The 18,698-nt window shown below is 42.3% G+C and overlaps 1 protein-coding gene across 3 annotated transcripts in view; it reads left to right on the forward strand.

Annotated features, from left to right (window-relative positions):
* Positions 1-672: 672 nt before the first annotated feature.
* Positions 673-18,698, forward strand: part of LOC148030229 (ARM repeat superfamily protein) — a 123,551-nt gene continuing 105,525 nt past the window's right edge. Inside the window, exons 1-2 of one of the 3 annotated variants that reach the window (XM_087686499.1) lie at positions 673-921; positions 3,264-3,344. In XM_087686499.1, coding sequence (XP_087542625.1) covers positions 802-921; positions 3,264-3,344 — 201 coding nt within the window. In that variant the 5' untranslated portion in view covers positions 673-801. The remainder of the gene's footprint in view (positions 922-3,263; positions 3,345-18,698) is intronic. The other 2 variants (XM_087686496.1, XM_087686497.1) reach the window with 2 other exon arrangements.

Genomic DNA, 18,698 nt, shown 5'->3' on the forward strand with positions numbered 1-18,698 from the left:
CAACATCTTCACATGATGTTAATGTCAATAGTTGGAGCAAAAGGAAGAGCAATGCCATGATTATGAATATCATGTACACTTTTGCTCCCGATCTTGGAATGCCATGTTTGCAAATAAGCGAATCTTTCCCTTGTGTGACATAGCCAATCAATCTTTCATGTGTTGTGTAGAGGTTTGTTAGAGACATAGAGAGCACACTTGTCTATTGAGGGCTGCATTGTCGACAAAGAAGGTGGGGGGCACCACATTTTGATGGAGGGTTTGCATGATAGAATGCACAGTTTCATGTTGCTAACTTGGAGTGGCGCTTATATTGGGGTGACAATGCCACTTGGTAGGGCATTGCTATGCCCAAAAAAAGAGGGGAGTCTTGTCCCAAAATATAGGCATTTTTAAAATGTCTATTTTTCATTTTTAAAGTTAAGTTTATCTCTAACTGCTACGTGGCAACATCAGGTTTTTTGTGGGGTATAAGGAAAGGTGCAGGCCTTGGCAGCCATGTGGTTAGATGGGTGGTTTAGCCTAGAAATTGCCAGAAATGGATGAAGCCCAATAAATGTCACACTAAAAAGGCCTCCTTACCCTAGAAGGTTATGAAGAGTGACTTGGAGTAGGCATCAAGACTAGCTTTAAATATTTATGAAATCTCATTGTGTATGCAATGAGTTCCATGAAATCTTTAAGTATTTATTAAACCATTTGCGTGCAGGGAAGGTTCTATTGCGCTCATAAATGGAGACAACCGAATTAAGTAGAGTGGAGGAAAGAGAGAGGCGCAGTGTCTTGCTTTGACAGCAGGCGATGGCGGACAACAGCAACAACGTCAGTCGAGTAGAGACGGCAGCCCGGGCCGTGCTTGCTGCTCTGGACTTTCAGTCACCTCCGGAGTCGCGTCACGCGGCTACTGTCTTCCTGGAATCCGTGAGTGACCTCCCATGGCTTTATCTTTTCTGTCAATGCCTAGCTTGTCTGAATATTCTAAGGCGCACTGGTCGGGCAAACGTCTGCAAGACCGAGTCATTGCTGCAATCTTTGGGCTGGCAATGCTGAGCCATTGCATCCGTTTCTTTGTTTTCCTTGTGCTAAAAGGAAGTTTCCCTCACGCGAAAGGAAATTTCTCTTATGAAAAGGAATTCTTAGTCATTTTCTCACGACCAAGTATGGCGATACGATTTTATTTACATTTCTGGCGCTCAATGTTTTTGGGATTTGGAGCTTCTAGAGTGGCACTCCGTAAAAACTATTTAGACAGCTTGCCATGAGCGTCTGATGATATCAGCTTGTTTGATGTAGAGGGGCTCATCTACTCAGTCCAGGTCACCGCATAAAGAATCTTTTAGAAATCAATCACGCAGAAATGATGGTATCGTCTAGGCAATGCAGCAACGTCTTACTTATGTCATCTAGCGCTTGCTTGTGCCTCACTATATCCCATAGCACAAAATGCAACTTGGCTATGGCCTTGCTTGTGTAGAGGCTTGGCAATAACCAAGGGACCTAGAAGGTGCTAGCCTTAGGGTGTTGCCACCATCACGCGTGTCCATTAGCTGGTCTCTGTGAATGAAACTTGTGTCGAGTTGAGGGAGTGGTCCTGAGTGGGGGTGCATCTAGAGACCTTGGAATGGTGCCTATAATGCATGTAGTGAAAAATCTAAGGTGGTGTGGTTAGTAGATCTATTGCCCCAACCTTTAGAGTCCTCCTATAAGATTGCGGTGGAGGGGGTTATCCATATGCCACTTGCCCCGTGATGTGGCTATGAACTAGGAGCAAGAGTAGTAAATGCAGCAGGAGCAGGAGCAAGAGCAGTAAATGTAGCAACTAGAGGAGGACCTCGTTTAGGGTAGAAAGGTGCATTACACATTAAACCTTCATTATAGCTCACGAGATAGCCCGAAAACTCAATGCACTCAGTGCGTTTTGGTGTCCCATAGCAAACTCCCCACTTTTTGGTCAGTTCGTCATCTATAAATAGGGAGTGTGCTAGGTCACTTGCAGCCTGGTCTACTTTGTGAAGCATGCAAGGGTTTGCATGGAGAAAGTACATAATGTACGAACACAACTAAAACACAATAACTTAGACAAAAATGCAAAATGCAAAATGTAAAAATACAAACAATGAAGATTGATAACTTTGAAGTGAATGAATGAATGCTGTAAATGAAGGAAAGAGAAAATACGTAATGTACAAACATGACTAAAACACGGTAACCTAGACAACAATGCAAAATGCAAAATTCAAAAACACAAAAAGAGAAGAAAGATAACTTTGAACTGAACGAATGAATGCTGTAAATGAAGGAAAGAGTGTACAACATGTTCACATGTAGAGATGGTCAATAAACAGTGATGCCAAGGGAGTAGTTGGAGAGTAATGCCTATTGGAGATGGATCCTAAGGGTGTTAGAGATTAGTTATCCCCTAGACTAGCATTTCTCCCGTTACTATTGTTGCAGTCGGTTCTTTTTGAGGTACTCTTGAAGGGCATTATTCATTATTCATGTCAATTTGTGGGCATTTCCAAGAGTCGCAGTGTATGGGCATCTTTTTGGATAGGTGACTATGCCACATGGCAGGCAGGTAGGTCAACATAGATTATTTTATGCATATTTGATGCTGTCGGCTGGTTGTCGATCAGGTTGGCCAATTTTTTGCTGGTTGACTACATTATTTTATTGCATTTATTTCCTCCTATTTAGGCCTACTTGGTAGCATGCCCCACTCACTTGCTTTTCAAGTGCTGTTGGGAGAGATACGGCTCAAGGAGATATGTCAACCGCCCTTGTATATCTGTCCTCTTCATTTCAACATTCATTGACTGCAAATTTTTGCATTCTTTTGTCTCTTTTCTCTCTCCCTTTCTCCTGTGTTCATTTTCTTTCGGTCTTGTCCATACACTTCCACATTTGCTACACTTTGACAAAGGGTTGTAACCAGTTCTAGCCCTCTAGACTGTTGCCTAATGAACTAAGTCAGCCCCTAGACAGGCATTGGTAGTTTGCTATTGTACAATTAGTACTCTTGGGCAGACTTACGTATTTCCTATTTTTAGGTTGGACAATTCTATGCAATCTACAGGTCATTTCCAACATTTTTAGGTAGTTGGGCAAGCTAGGAAAGCTATGTAGGATGCCATGTGGCAGCCACATTTATTGTGCAACATCTTATGCGTTATTTATTCAACGATTGCTTTTGTGCAATAGTCAGCTAGTTTTTTATTAGTCGATCTAATTATTTTGTGTTTGTTTTTCTTGTCTATTTCTAGGCAGCCTGCCCCGATCATCATTCTCTTGGTTTTTCAAGTGGAGAGAGATATTGGCTTGTGGAGATACATTGGACATTCGGTGTATATATCTGCCTTCTTAATTTCAGCACTCATTTAGTGCAGATTTCTGCGTTCTATTGTCTCTTTTCTCCTTCTCCATTTTCTCTTGTGTTCATTTTCTTTTAATTTGGTCATATGCTTCCACATTGATTGTGGGTAGACTTGAACAAGAGAATTTAGTGCGACAAAAGTTTGTGTTTTCAGCATTAGCAAGCTGAGGCGAACAAGTGAGTGCAGGAAAGGAGTGGAGTTGCTGTTTTTTGCAGGTTTTTTCTGTTTGTGAAGGAGAAAGGGCTGTGTTTTCAGCCTTTTGGAGAAGATTTTGAGTTTTCATTGTCTGGGTTGATTGAAACAAGTTTGGGACGAGTAAAGGAAGCTCTAGTAGGCACCATTTTGTGGTGTCAAAGGGGGTCACCCTTGTTTTTGTGGAGGTTATTTAGATGACAATGTCTTTCGAGATCAATGCGGAGTTTTTAGTCTATTATGAACCATAAGATTTGCATGTTATTGGTTCTTTCTTTTGATCAAAAGCTTGACGGGGAGAATTATCACATTTGGCAGGTAATGATGCTGTTAAAAGGGCAAAACATGCAATGGAATAATGAAAGACACAAGATCAAAGAAAGAGACAATGCGCAAGATGTAACTGGAAATATAAATCCACTATGACAAGAGTACAATGGTTGAGTGCTGACTCACACACTCCACAAGCTCCCTCTCTATGCACTAAGAATTTGCAAGTACATGAATGGGTAATGGATTGTGGCCACACTCCCTCCTTTTATAGACAAAAATAAAGGAGTTGTCCTACTACAAAATGGGTTGGCCAATCACCAAATAAAGAATAAAGTGAGTGTCCATAAATTAGGGCATGGATCCTCGTGAACTTGTGATATGATCACTTCTAACACCCTCTCCTAGAGCACAAGTGAACAAGCAATGAACAAGAACACCCAAGATGCACCATGGATACTCCAGTAGAGTGTACTCTATTGGATGTGCCTCGGTAAGAAAGCACCCTGAAGAAGAAGTCCAATTGCCACCCTCTCTGAAAGCAAAGTAATTGAGCTAGCTACCTTGCACCTCGTGTAGTCACACAAGCTCCATGGATAGCTCACCTTAATACCAAGATTCCTCCACTAGAGCATTGGCATGCTCTTCGGGTTTTCTTATGCGAGACCACATGAATACATCATGTCACTCATCCTAGCACGAACTTGGCATTGGACGTACTAGTCCAAGGTTTGGATCGCCAAAATATGTGGGCTTGACAACACACATCAAATCCACTAATACAAAAGAGCATCAACATGTCCTTTCTCGACGTGCACACTTGTCTCCTCTAGCTAGAAGCATGTGAGGTCATGCAACATTACTAGAGCTAGGAAGAATCGTCCACCTGAGCTAGCAATAGGCCCCAAGTGAATTAACATGATATAGACATGTATGCAGTCTCGTGCGCTGCCAAGCATGACCGTGATATTCATCACATGAAATAGCAACATGTCTTTTGTATCTTTCTTCTCTTCAAATGCTACACTACGCCACACCATTTTGTCTCTTCACCTTCATGTGTATGACTGCCACTTTGCCGCATTGTGATGGAGGCAGAGATTCTTCTTGAGGTTGGAGCAATCCAACACCTTGGCTGAAAAGCACTGGTAAGCATAGGAACACTCAACCATAGCTCCATGAGATGCATTAGAATATTGAATCTCGCAATCACAAGGACATTGGGATGATTATAATGAAGTGAAATGAGAATAGAAAGTACTTGCTCGTTATCTCGGCTTGGAAGAGAGTAGTGAAAGGAGTGTGATTAACATGCACAAAAAACTCAATTGAATGTAGTAAAGTATGCAAGCATGGAAATGAACAACCGCAAAGGCACTCATTAATAGTGGCATGTATATATTTAAAAAAATCTCACAAGAAGTCAAAATATCATGGCCAAACTCCACACTAACAGTATGATGATGAGGACGAACGACACAGGAGCACAACTTGCAGGTCAATGCACAGGGGTAATCTGCATCATTGCTAACAACCATGTAGTAAAAGTGCAGGTGATGCCCAATGCAACACCACACGATTGCATAGCAATAGGTGGGGTCAAAACATAGCTCACAACACTGATTGTAGCCAAAGACAATATAGTACTCAATATAGTCACTCGGCACCAATAGCTGGTAGCCACCCCAACAAGCCCCACGGCCTCACAAACGCTGCCACGTACACGTAGACTAGTATACGTAGCATAGCAATACATTGGTGTAGAATGAACAAGACTATATGTATGCTCCCTGTATGCTATTCCGACTAGGTCAACGGCTCTCAAATGGTTGATAGCAAGCATCACCTCATTGAAGTAGAGGTAGGCTAGGGACCTTTGTAGATAGGTCGATGGCACAACAATCAATGCAAATGCAAGGAGCACATGTGAACAGTTGCCACATCTACTACGCACAGAGACAATGCTCAGGTCAACAACGTCAAAACGCAAGCATATTCAATGCTAAACAAAGCAAGAATAGGCCACAAACCTAAACGATGCAAAATTATAGAGACATTCAAACATAGGTACCAATGGCATAAATGCACCGTATGTGTAGGGCAATAGGAAAAGTACAAAATGTGTCAGCTCATGGCATGCATCATTGGTATTTGACAATTGCCCGGATGCTTAAATGCAAATTGAGTAGAGCAGTAGCACAACGATTAATAGGTAGCTAAGCAAGCAGGTCAATGCAATGATGGGCACGGAGGTCAAAAGACGATAACAAGGTAAGGACGAGACCAGCCGCACATAGAAATGTAAGACTTGTTCACATGGAAAGGATTCTATGAAGTTAGTCGCAAAAGCAAAAATATATCTCAATCAACAAAGTATAAACATATGACATGATGTTAGATGAGCAAAGCACACAACGAAATAATGAAAGATACAAGGTCAAAAAAAGAGACAATGTGCATGATGTAATTGGAAATAGGAATCAACTTTGACAAGAGTACAATGGTTGAGCGTTGACGTACACACTCCACAAGCTTCCTCCCTCCACACCAAGAATTTGCAAGTACATGAATGGATAATGGACTATGGCCACATTCCCTTCTTTTATAGACAAAAATAAAGGAGCTGTCCTAATACAAAATAAACTGGCTAATTTTCAAAGAAAGAATAAAGAACAATGCCCATAAATTAGGGCATGGATGCTCGTGAACGTGTGATATAACCACTTCTAATAGATGCTTGCCATCTTGGAGTTGTATGATTTGGCGGAGCTTCTGACTGAGGCTATAGACCATCCTACAGCTCGCGATACCTCCAAGCTTTTTGTTGATGAGAAAGCTGAGTTGGTCAAGGTACAGGCACATTGGGATAAATTGAATGCTCGCATCCACTCTTTCCTTTTTCTTTCTTGTACTCTAGCCATTGTAGCTCACATTGAGCATTTGATAGTTGCTCGGGATATATGGCTAGAATCAGACTAGTTGTACAATCAGACGACTGTTATGAAACGGGTGTCTTTGGAGGTACAGATGTGGACGTTGAACTCAACCAAGTCTGCTTCCATGTGGGAGCATGTCAGTAAGGTTTGGCAATTGCAAATGCAAGTCTAGAAGGCAAGGAAGCTAATTACCTTGGAGGACATGATGATAACTCTTCTATTGTAGCTATCACCTTGATTTAGTGGATTCTACTCTGTCTTGATTGCTTCAAGGTGGACAGATACCCATAAGTGGGAGGAGTTGGTTTCAATGGTCATGGTTTAGTAGAAACGACTCAAAGGTTAGAACACTCCCAAGTTGGAGCCGTTGACAGGACAATCTTCCCAACAGAAGGGGAAGAACAAGAAGACCAAGCAAGATAAAGCCAAGGAGTCTACTTGTCACATTTGTGGCAAGACAGGCTATTAGAAGAAGGATTGCCCCGACAAGGACAAGGACACCAAGAAGGAGAAAACTATGAACCTTTATCAACCGCCCTCCTTCATTTGGAGATGATTGAGGATGCTCCTATGAGGACTCTAATTTGACAATGTTTGCATCCCGTAGCCTTGTGAGTGTTTGTGGATGGTGGCGATTCTTGCTACATGACTTCTTCAGATGGTATTGCTTGCATGTGTCTGATGGATGGGTAAATTCTCATAGGTGACAACTCTTTTGTTCCTATCAAAGGCAAAGGTGATATGCAGCTGATTTCGGATGGGTAAGGTGGTGCCCACACATCAGAAGTTCTCTATGTACTAGGTTTGTGATATCATCTTCTTTCAGTGAGTAAGGTCTATGCTCTTGGTCTTATAGTTAAGTTTAATAAGGACTATTTTTGAGTTTAGCATGGAGATTCTCGACAAGTTCTTTGTGCAGGTTATGAGAATGGGATCTATAAGATGTAGACTTCATTAGTGTTTACTTCTCTACTTCTCTCTTCTCAAACTCAAGCTGAGCTATGGCATGCTCGGTTTGGCCATCTCAATTGAGAGTATCTTTAGAAGGCGGCTCATGGTCAGCTTGTGCATGGCTTGCCAGAGATTGGGATGAGCCACCTACCATGTGTCTCTTGCATTCGTGGCAAGTAGCATAGAGATGGGATTCCCAGCAAGACTTTGCATAGTGGTAAGCAGCCCTTGGAGCTTGTTTTGATAGACTTATGTGGACCGATGAGGATGGGGTTCCTTAAGGGGAGTTTGGGATATCGTCTTCTTTTAGTGAGTAAGGTCTGTGCTCTTGGTCTTATAGTTAAGTTTAATAAGGACTATTTTTGAGTTCTTTGTGGAGATTCTCGACAAGTTCTTTGTGCAGGTCATGAGGAGAATGGGATCTATAAGATGTAGACTTCATTAGTGTTAACTTCTCTACTTCTCTCTCCTCAAACCCAAGTTGAGCTATGGCATACTCGGTTTGGCTACCTCAATTGGGAGTATCTTTAGAAGGCCGCTCACGGTCAGCTTGTGCATGGCTTGCTAGAGATTAGGATGAGCCACCTACCATGTGTGTCTTGCATTCGTGGTATGCAACATAGAGATGCGATTTCCAACAAGGCTTCGCGTAGAGGTAAGCAACCCTTGGAGCTTGTTTTGACAGACTTATGTGGATCGATGAGGATGAAGTTCCTTAAGGGGAGTTTATACTTATGCTAATTGTTGATAATTTTGGTAGCATAACTTGGATGTATTTTTTGGAGCTAAAATCTGAAGCTTTCTCACACTTTTAGGATTAGTTGATTTTCAAGAAGAATAGGTTTGACAAGAAACTCAAGACCTTGTTTTCTATCAAAGGAGGGGAGTTTGTCTCCAACAAGCTAGCTAGGTTTTGTGTAGATCGCGGCGTTCACCAGGAGTTTGCCAACATGAACACATCTTAGGAAAATGACATATTGGAGTGGAAGAATCATAGCGTGATTGAGATGGCACAGACTATGATGGAGCATCGGTAGACATCTGAGTGTATATGGGTTGAAGTAGTAGCCATTGCTGTCCACATCCTTAATCGATCCCCTACATCGGCCGTGGTTGATATGATACCTTTTGGGGCTTACTTGGTCAAAAGTTGGATGTGTCTTATTTCAAGGTGTTTGGGTGGGATGCTTATGTTACATCTCGAAGAAACAGAGGGATACATTTGAGTTAATTTCCAAACAATAGGTATTAGTGAGTTATAGCTTGCAGTCCTAGGGAGACAAGCTTTATGATCCCATTTCATGGGAGGTATACACGAGTTGAGATGTTCGGTTCGTTGAGTTTTCAGATGTAGAGGGAGGGGTGGTAAGTGAAGAGTGCGAGAGGAAGCAATCAGAATATGCACGCCAATCGAGGTGTGTGTAGTTGTTGAGTGAGCAGTGAGTGAGAGTGAAGAGTCGAGGGATAGGTGTGTATCGGTGTGGTACACACAAAGAATAAAAGAATGTATTTATACTTAGGGTACGGTACACTTACACCCGCAAGGGTGTGTTCACATGTGTAAAGTAATATATACTCAGGAGTAGCAGAAGGGCCTTTATATCCAACAACCTCCCACTTAAAGATCCTAAGCGAACCTTTAACCAACTCCCACTAGTCGAATGCAATGCTCATGTTGAGCCTTTGCTAGACTTTTAGTGAGAATATCCGTTGGGTTATCCTGTGATTTGATCTTAGTCAGTGTGACTAGACCATCATCCAAAACCTGTCTGATAAAGTGATATTGCACATCAATATGTTTGGTACGTGCATGAAACATGGCATTCTTAGCCAGGCATACAGCACTCTGGCTATCACATACAAGTACAGGTGTTTTGGTGGGCAGCCCAAAATCCTTGACCAAATGACCAAGCCAAACATCTTCTTTCGAAGCTTTAGTGACTGAATTATATTCAACTTCAGTGGTAGAAAGTGCTACTATCTTTTGCAAACTAGAGCACCAAGAAATTGCCCCACCAGTCAAGGTAAATATGTATCTGCTAGTAGACTTGCGAGTATCCAAGTCACCTGCCATGTCTGTATCACAATACCCTGCAGATCTAATGTACCCTTTCCATAGCAAATACATTTTCTTTGTGTGACGTTAAGGTACCGTAAGATGCACTTCACTACTTCCCAATGTGCTTTGCCAAGATTTGACATAAATGTGGCCACAATTCCCACTGCATGAGCAATGTTAGGTCTAGTGGCAACAATAGCATACATGAGTGAACCACAAGCTGAAGCATAAGGATCACCCTTTATAGAGTTGTTTGCCTTATCATCTTTTGGGCAATCTGCTTTGCTAAGCTTAAGGTATGATGGTAAAGGAACACCAAGTGGCTTAGCATCTGGCATAGAAAAACAAGAGCTGCTGCTCTCTATTTCTCGTCACACACATGCCCAAAATGTGTTCAACTGCACCCAAGTCCTTCATTGAAAAGGCTGAATTTAGCTGTCTTTTCAATGCATTAACCTGGCTTTTATGCTTACCGGCAATAAACATATCATCCACATAAAGCACAAGTATTATAAGGCTTCCATTGTCAGCCTTCTTTATATATAATCAGTGATTTGCATTGCTTCTTTTAAACCCATGTGAGAGCATGAAGGCATCAAACTTTTTATGCCACTGCTTAGGAGTGTATTTCAAACCATACAAGCTTCTCTTAAGCCTACACACAAAGTGCTCCTTTCTTGGCATAACAAAGCCTTTTAGCTGCAGCCTGCTTCATGTACAACTCTTCTTTGGAGTCACCATGTAGGAATGCAATTCTAACATCCATCTGATCAAGTTCAAGATCCATAGATGCTACGATAGCAAACAATACCCGAAGAGTGGTCAGTTTGACAACAGGTGAAAAGACTTCCTGAAAGTCAATCCCCTCCTTCTGTGTATAGCCCTTAGCCACAAGCTTGGCTTTGTAATTTGGTTTACTATCCACACACTTGATTTTATAGACCCATTTGTTAGGAATAGCTTTCCTATCTTTGGAAAATGGAACCAAATCTCAAGTGTCATTTTGATATGATGATTTCATTTCTTCCTGCATAGCTAGCTCTCACTTTTTCTTTAACTCACACGATAATGCCTCTTTATATGTAAGAGGCTCACCTTCGTCTGTGAGCAAAATGCAGTCCATAGAGCGATGGAACCTTTGTATAGGTCTTCTGACACGTGTAGACCTTCTTACCCAATGATCTGTGTTATCAGGCAATGGATCCACATCCAAAGGGATGTCAATGACCTCATTATTTGGCTGCTGAATTGCATGTTTAGGTTGCTGTAATACATCTTCAGGCTGCTGTAATTCATTTTCAGCATGCTGATTTTGTTGCCTAAATTGGTTTTCAACATCCCTTTGGTACCCATTTTCATTTGGCTCAATGATGATACACTGATTATCATAACCAGCATCAAATGGAGCTGAATTTTCAGTGGCTGATGGTTGGCTGATCATGCAGAAATTCCCTTTTCTTTTTGTCCAAGTCATTAGATGTGACATTTTTCAGTAGCTTTGACTCATTAAATACCACATTCCGTCTGCGTAGCACCTTTTTCATGCTTGGAACCCAAACTCTATAGCCCATTTTACCTTCATCTCCATAACCCATGAAGATGCCTCTATGAGATTCCATGTCAAGTTTGGTTCTGCTATCAACAGGTACATGTACATAGCAATCGCAGCTAAAGACCCTTAAGTGGTCATATGAAGCAAGTTTGCCAGAATAAATCTCTTCAAGGATGCTAGTTTCAAGTGCATGATGTGGAGATTGGTTGCAAATATGCACCATTTTTTTAAGTGCCTACTCTTATATGTTTCCCAAAATATAGTCATCATAAAAGTCAAGCTTTGACTTTTTCGTATCAACTCTTCCAAGTGAAGAAAGTGCTTGCAAACCCTTTTGGCTCATGTATCCAAGACGCTTGTGCCATAACTCCTTGTGTGACTATACTTCAGCAACTGCAACAAACTTTCCAGGAAGTGCCTTGCAGTAGAGATAATATAGAGTTTCCTTTTTACCACCTTTAGTGACTAGCATAGACCCTTTCTGTATCTTCCACATTCCACCACCAAAGGTAGTGAAGTAATCCATGTTGTCTAGCTGCCCAATAGAAAGCAAACTCTTCTTAATGCCAGCTACATACCTAACATCATGAAGGATCAATTCCTGACCATTTTCAAGAGCCAAGTGTATGGTGCCCATTCCTTCAATATCACATGCATAGTTGTTGCCTAGATAGACTTTCCCAAGGTTACCTTTTGCATAAGAAGAAAAACACTTCAAAGATGGAGTTACATGAAATGCAACACCATTGTCAACAATCTACGATTGTGACAAACCATCATGAGCTGACAACAAGGCATTTATTACATCTCTTTTAGTGATATGCATGCCCTCCGCTATCATAGCATGTTAATCTGAAGATGCAACTAGCAAATCAATATCTTTATCTTCTTCTATCTCCTTAATAACAACATTAGATACCATATTTGCTTTTTTTGTTTCTTTAGGGGTAGAGTCGCCATCCTTTTCATTCTTTTTGTCTTTTGCATTAGCTTTCTTCTTGTGTTCTTGCTCCTTTTTACAGAACCTGCAATCGGGCTTTTTATGCCCTTTGCGTCCACACTGATAACAAGTGACATCTTGCTGTTTTCCCTTGCTTTTGCTGCGATTTGTGTTCTTATTTGCATCGTTTGTCCTTTTTTCAATTCTTCCTCTTACATTGTAGGCTGATCCATTGTTTTCCCCACTTGCACGCACTCCATCAATTGTCAAGTTGGGTTTGTTGCTCAATGACACAACCAACGCTTCCCATGAATCGGACAAAGTCACGAGCAAGAAGATAGCCCTCAATTTAAGATCAAAAGCTGGTAAGTGTGCATCTTGTAACTGACTCAAAATACTAGTGAAAGCATTTAAATGCTCGAAGGTAGGCTTAGACTCATCAAGCTTCAAGTTGATCAACGTTCGCACGAGATGTACCTGATTAACAGGAGTTATATTCTCATACGTAGCCTTGAGTTTCTCCCAAACTGCATAAGCAATAGTAAGTCCCTTGATATCAACCAAGATATCATGTGTGACAGCCATTTTAATGTAAGTAATGACCTTTTTATTCATTTTGGCCCAATGCTCATTTGACAAAGCAACTGGCTTATGTTTTGCCAAAGTCTCATCACAATCCTTCAAAAAAAGTATACCCTGCATACGATAATTCCAAAGATCAAAGCCATTGCCGTAAAATTTACAAATCTCAAAGAGATTCTTTGTGTCAGATGTAGATGCACTGCCAGCCATCTTCAACAATAAAAGACTGCAATAAAATGCTGAATACTTTCAGCCAATAGCAAGGTTGCTAAATGTAACAAGTACTCACACTTGTACTTCCAAGGTGTCAAAGAAGCAGATGTTTTGCTGCAGTTTCAGTCTCAAGTAGTGATTACAGCATGTGCACCAATAAAATCTGATACATTTGCATAAATGACAGCTTCCACTTCAGTAATACATCACCATAATGCCCAAATGCAATAACCCAAGTGCTGTATATACCACTGTTTCATTGCATAATGAGCAGTCAACAATACATGTACCAAGAGAAGCTGCCCTTTTATAACATTTGAAACATCGCAAGTTCAAATTTCTCCTACTCAGCAATGAATCTGTTGTAATTTTAGTGTCAAAGCTCAAATCGGCTCAAAATCCATCACCGATGTGAAAAGGCCCAAAATTTTTGTAGTGAATGTGCCCCAAGTGCATCAATACATTGTCCTGAGTATCAAATATGGGCAAATGTTGCAGAAATTTTACAAATTCTGCAAAACCCCCAAATTTCGAGGTCCAAATGTGCACAAATTACAATGAAATTGGCTCAATTGAGCAAAATTTCACTTGTGCATGAAAATCCTTAAAATTTTCGGGGCATATGCACACAATGTCTGCAATTTCTGGGTCAAATGTCACTGTTATGCATGCTCAACATCGAATCTGGGAAAACCCCCAAATTTTTAGATGTAAATTTGCACAGGTCCAAACCCTATGTTTGCTCGCGTGAACCCCCGTTAATAAATAAGGGGCGTGATTTTGAAATGAATTAAAAATGCCAAAAGATTGTTAGAAAATTGACGAACGGCCCAGTCGTTGACTTGTCATGTGTCGCGCTGGTCGTGGCCTACAGTTGGCACTGCATGCCTGTCGCTAATCATAGTAGTTGTCGCGAGTCCTGCATCTATCACCTACTGGAAGTGTGATGCCCACTGCTACAACAGACTCTCGAGCTTGCTGCTTGTTGTTCTTGCTGTCGGCTGGTGAGCTGGTCGCTTGCTACGTGTCCCTCTGCTGCAGACCTAATGTTGATAGTCTGTCAAACCTATTGACTGCCCATTAGACCTACACCTAGTGTTGACAGTTGTTACCTGCCTGGTATTGGTCATGATTGCCAATGACTGCTGGTCATGATTGCTTGCATTGGTCCTTGAGCACACAAACATGTTTTCCAATGCTCTAATATTAGTTTGAAGAGTGCGAGAGGAAGCAATTAGGATATGTGCGCCAATTGAGGTGTGTGTAGCTGTTGAGTGAGCAGTGAGAGAGTGAAGAGTCGAGGGATAGGTGTGTACTTGTGTGGTACACACAAAGAGAAAGAATGTATTTATACTTAGGGTACGGTATACTTACACCTGCAAGGGCATGTTCACATGTGTAAAGTAATATACACTTGGAGGAGTAGTGTAAGGGCCTTTACACCCAATAGTAAGCATCTTGTACTTGGACTCTCTTGGAGATCCAAGTGATAATCTAGTGCCTTTGGTGCCTATGCCTCTTGAGGCTCCACAATTAGTGGAGGAGAAGATTGCTTCACCACTAGATTCATTCGTTGAGGTAGCACTAATGGACGTTCGAGGAACTTTGACAGAGGCACCGTGGTGAGGAGAGAGTTGGCCTCCTTGTTGGGTGCGTGATACACTCCATGATCTAGAGATTGAGGGAGTTCTTGAGGAGTGGCAGTTGCTGTTGGATGCCCCGAGGCGTTGTGTGGTTACATGGTCAATGAAGGAAAACCAAGGAAAAAACATCTATATAAGTATTCTAGATATATGCTTATGGGATACTTACTCATGATCCGGACGGGTTTTTCTAGGAATAAAATTGGTCCATTGAAATAATCTAAGTTTTCATTATTAAGTTCTATTAATTTGATAAGAATTTTTGGGTGGATTAAAATACATGCAAGGAGTTATCTTGAGGGCTACAAGGAGTCCAAGCCTAAGATACAAAAAACAACACATTTTTCAATAGCCACCATTTTCGACTATTTTGGAGGCATTTTTGGAATTCTATCAGTGTTGGCTTGTAAATCGGGTTTGTTTGGTTCGATTTGAGTACCTGGATGACCATATTTAGAGTTCGGATGTGAAAGTTAGAGAGAAAACAAGTTACAACCAAGCTTAGGATAGGACTGTTGTCATCAAGGTTTTGATCATATTCCCTTGCTTATAGGTTTTCTTGCTTAAGGCATCTACTTGTCTAATGTTGGTAGATGCTTTGGGCTATCAACGAGCATTCTTTTGGGAGATTTTGAGTTGCAAAGGAGTGATATTTTGCCACAATATATACCCATAAAACGGGGCTGAAGTACATCTAGCCGTCCAAAGAGCATTTCAGTTTATTTTGGTTAATATGTGAAGCACAGTCTTTTATTGTATTATTGTAGTAAATAGTTTCAGATTGCATAGAGTAGTCAAGCAATCATCTTGACAGAGTTTCGTCTAAGTCATTGTCTTAGACATAGAGTTTGTAATCTAAGAAGAGTGGTTATAGTGTATAGAGTTTGTCAAAGAACTATGAGAGTGCATAACGGAAGAAGGAACAAGTGTTTAGAAACCACTTCTTAAGTTTACATACTTCATTTAGGGTTTTGCAGTGACAACCCCAAGAAGGGCTAGTATCCACATTTTGGCCACTTTTTTAGTGGGCATCCACACAACGGTGTGCCATTCTAGACAGCTTATAGGCAGTCACTTCATTCATTCTTGACTACTCTCTCTTCAGTCCTTTTTTACCACCTTCTTTGGTCACCATTACTTTTCTTCTCTCACTAGCCCCTTCCATTGTCCTCACACCCCTTCACGAGGACATTGCTGTTCGTGGCTCGTGGCTGCCTTCATCCTTCCTCTTGTGCTTTAAGCGTCTTGTTCCATCATCAAGCCTTGCGTTTGGGGCATCTTCCACTTGGCGTCACCATCATCTGCTTGGCGTCAGCACCCTTCTCCTTCAGGCTCCACCTTCACTTGCTTTTTTTAGTCTGGAGGTCTTCTCCTTGCTTGGTGTTATTATCTCAAGCTTGGCATTAGCATCCTAGCCTCTGGCGACACTCTCCATCACCGAGCCTCAGTGATTTCATCATTCCTCTATCACATGGGCTGCTGGGTTCTGCGTTTTTGCAGCTTGGCTTCTCCTTCATCGCCTGGTGTCACTTGTTTGTTGTCATAGAGGTTGCTGGGACCTGCCTTTTTTGTAGCTTTACTCATCTTCCATCATTTGGCATCATCATTATCCACTTGGCGTCAACATTTGGGCTGATCTCCCTGTGTTTGATAGCTTTGACACTCTAGGATTTGTGTTTTGCTGCCCAAGTTACTCCTTGACATTCGAGGATTGCGGTTCGCTGCGTCGATAGCTAGTGATCATCTTCTACATCTCCAACGGCATCAGAGGACTGCAGTTCGCTCCCTCGAAAGCTATTCTTGACCTTCCAGTGATTACAGTGATAGCCCATTGCCCAAAGGATTGCGTTTTGCTCTCTTTACTATGTAGATTCCCATAGGTGTTGCCGCATGATTTAGATAGGACAATGCATTTATCTTTTGAGCTTTAGCTTCGCTATATCAACTTTTCTTCTCATAGCATGATTCAGTTTACCATCACCATGTTCTTTTTGTGTTTTTGAGTTTCTCTTCTCTCTTAATGTTTGCCGTACATACTCGGTGTTACTCATGCAAGCCGTACTCTCTTTTTGCAATGTCACTTATTATGATATGGTATTAGAGCATACTTGTCATTTTTGGAGAGAGAGAGAGAGAGAGAGAGAGAGAGAGAGAGAGAGAGAGAGAGAGAGAGAGAGAGAGAGAGAGAGAGAGAGAGAGAGAGAGAGAGGACCTAACTCGAGCAACGTTTGCGCTGCACTTTGACCCATAAATATTGTATCTGCCCCAGCGCCCCATCGTGCTTTGCGTGTCGTCAAGTCGAAAACTCTAATCGTCTGGTAATGTTGCGCGATCTGCGTTTCAACAGGGCTGTAGCAATCACAGATCAAGAGTGACAGTGCTTGAGGAGGGTTGCGCACAGTCTTCCTCTTTTCACTCCTGCAGAGGGTCACGTCTGCCTTGCTTGTAAAACGTGACCTACCTGTCAAAAGATGACGTACCAGCGAGACAATAGGGTTGGCGGGGAGGAACACGGAGTAAACTCAGCAAACATGGAGAAGAGAAGAGAAGAGAGAAGAAACTCTGATGAATGGAATGATGAAGTTCCGAATCATGGAGTGAATGTGATACAAGGTAACAAGGGTGCCGTAGCACAAGGAAGATGATGAAGATAGCCACGAACCATGAACCGCAATGTCCTCCTGAAGGGGTGTGAGGGTAGTGGAGAGGCTGGAGAGAAGAGGTGACGGACTGAATGAATGAGCCGTAGGGAATGAATGAGAGAGTGGCCTATAAATAGGCACAATCAGTCTAGGATGGCGCCCCTTTTTGGGGCTGCAAACCCTAAACACAAAACGCAGAAACACAAAAACGCAAACTGCGGGTGAAGGGTATATGCCCACTCAATCTCGGGAGGTGGCTCCATACTGACCAAGGGACGAAGGCAAGAAGATGTAGAGGACCCCTAAGATCCAAGATTGCCACCACAAAGGGAACTTGTAGTAAAGAATAGTAGATAGAGTGAACTGGAGAACCCGAAACTCAACCTCGGGAGAGAAGCCACTAGCTTCGTGCATCCATGCTGGAAGAAATACGAAGGTCTCGTCACCAAGTTGTGGCTGAACCTCCGAGGTCTCGATCTAGGTCGTACTTGAAGATCTTGGATATCAATAGAAGAGATAATTGGTCGAAGATAGCCACCCTAAGAAAGTAGAGGATGGGTGAGGAACGTCATGGGGAGTAGGTTCCCTTGCTGAGGTTGGAGGGTTGAAGAAGAAGTAGATGCCCCCTTTGAGGGCAAAGAAATAACATCCCCCTTTGAATCCCCCTCTGAAGTAGATAGGAAATCCAAAAACTAATGGATCACGAACTCCGAAATGTCTAATGGTGAAGGTAGTGCCGCCGGTCGTGCTAAAGAAGGTATCTGGGGTGCCAAAGAGCTCCGAGAGGTAGCCTCTTGAACCAGAGTAGTCGAGGGTGGGGAAGGGTGGGGCTCAGAATGAGCAAGAGGTGGGCAACAGTTGTCGTCTCTCAGTGGAGCGGACTGGGTAGCCAAAGAAGAGGAAGGAGTCGAGCACCATTGTCTCTCGAAGGAGCAGACTGACGAGGAGACGATATCAAACAATCACCGTTTCTTGGTGGAGCGGATTGCAGAGCCGTAGGTCGTGGAAGCCACTGTACTTGAAAATAAGTGGGAGAAGACTGTTGCGGGCATTGCGACGATCTCTAGGAGGTCGTAGCGCCAATCGATCCTCCGTGTGCTCGAAAGGACTTAGTGCGCATCGGATGTGTCTTATTGCCTTGAGCATAGTACTCTGATAGCCGATGCAGAACGCTTATTTCGGAGTGTTGGGAGGAAGTCTTGTATTGGTTGCTTCGCATAGATCAAATTATTGGCATTCTCTATGGCCTAGAAAGGAGAGGTGGCACAAGGAGTGGCTGGTGGAAGATGTATATACTCCGGGGGGGTGGGGAGCAAAGGTCGAAGTCAGCAAGCATCGGTGGTG

The sequence above is a fragment of the Lygodium microphyllum genome, chromosome 10 (assembly GCF_053477565.2).
Source record: "Lygodium microphyllum isolate KBCC chromosome 10, Lygodium_microphyllum_v1.1.10, whole genome shotgun sequence".
In the NCBI taxonomy this organism is placed as follows: Eukaryota; Viridiplantae; Streptophyta; class Polypodiopsida; order Schizaeales; family Lygodiaceae; genus Lygodium; species Lygodium microphyllum.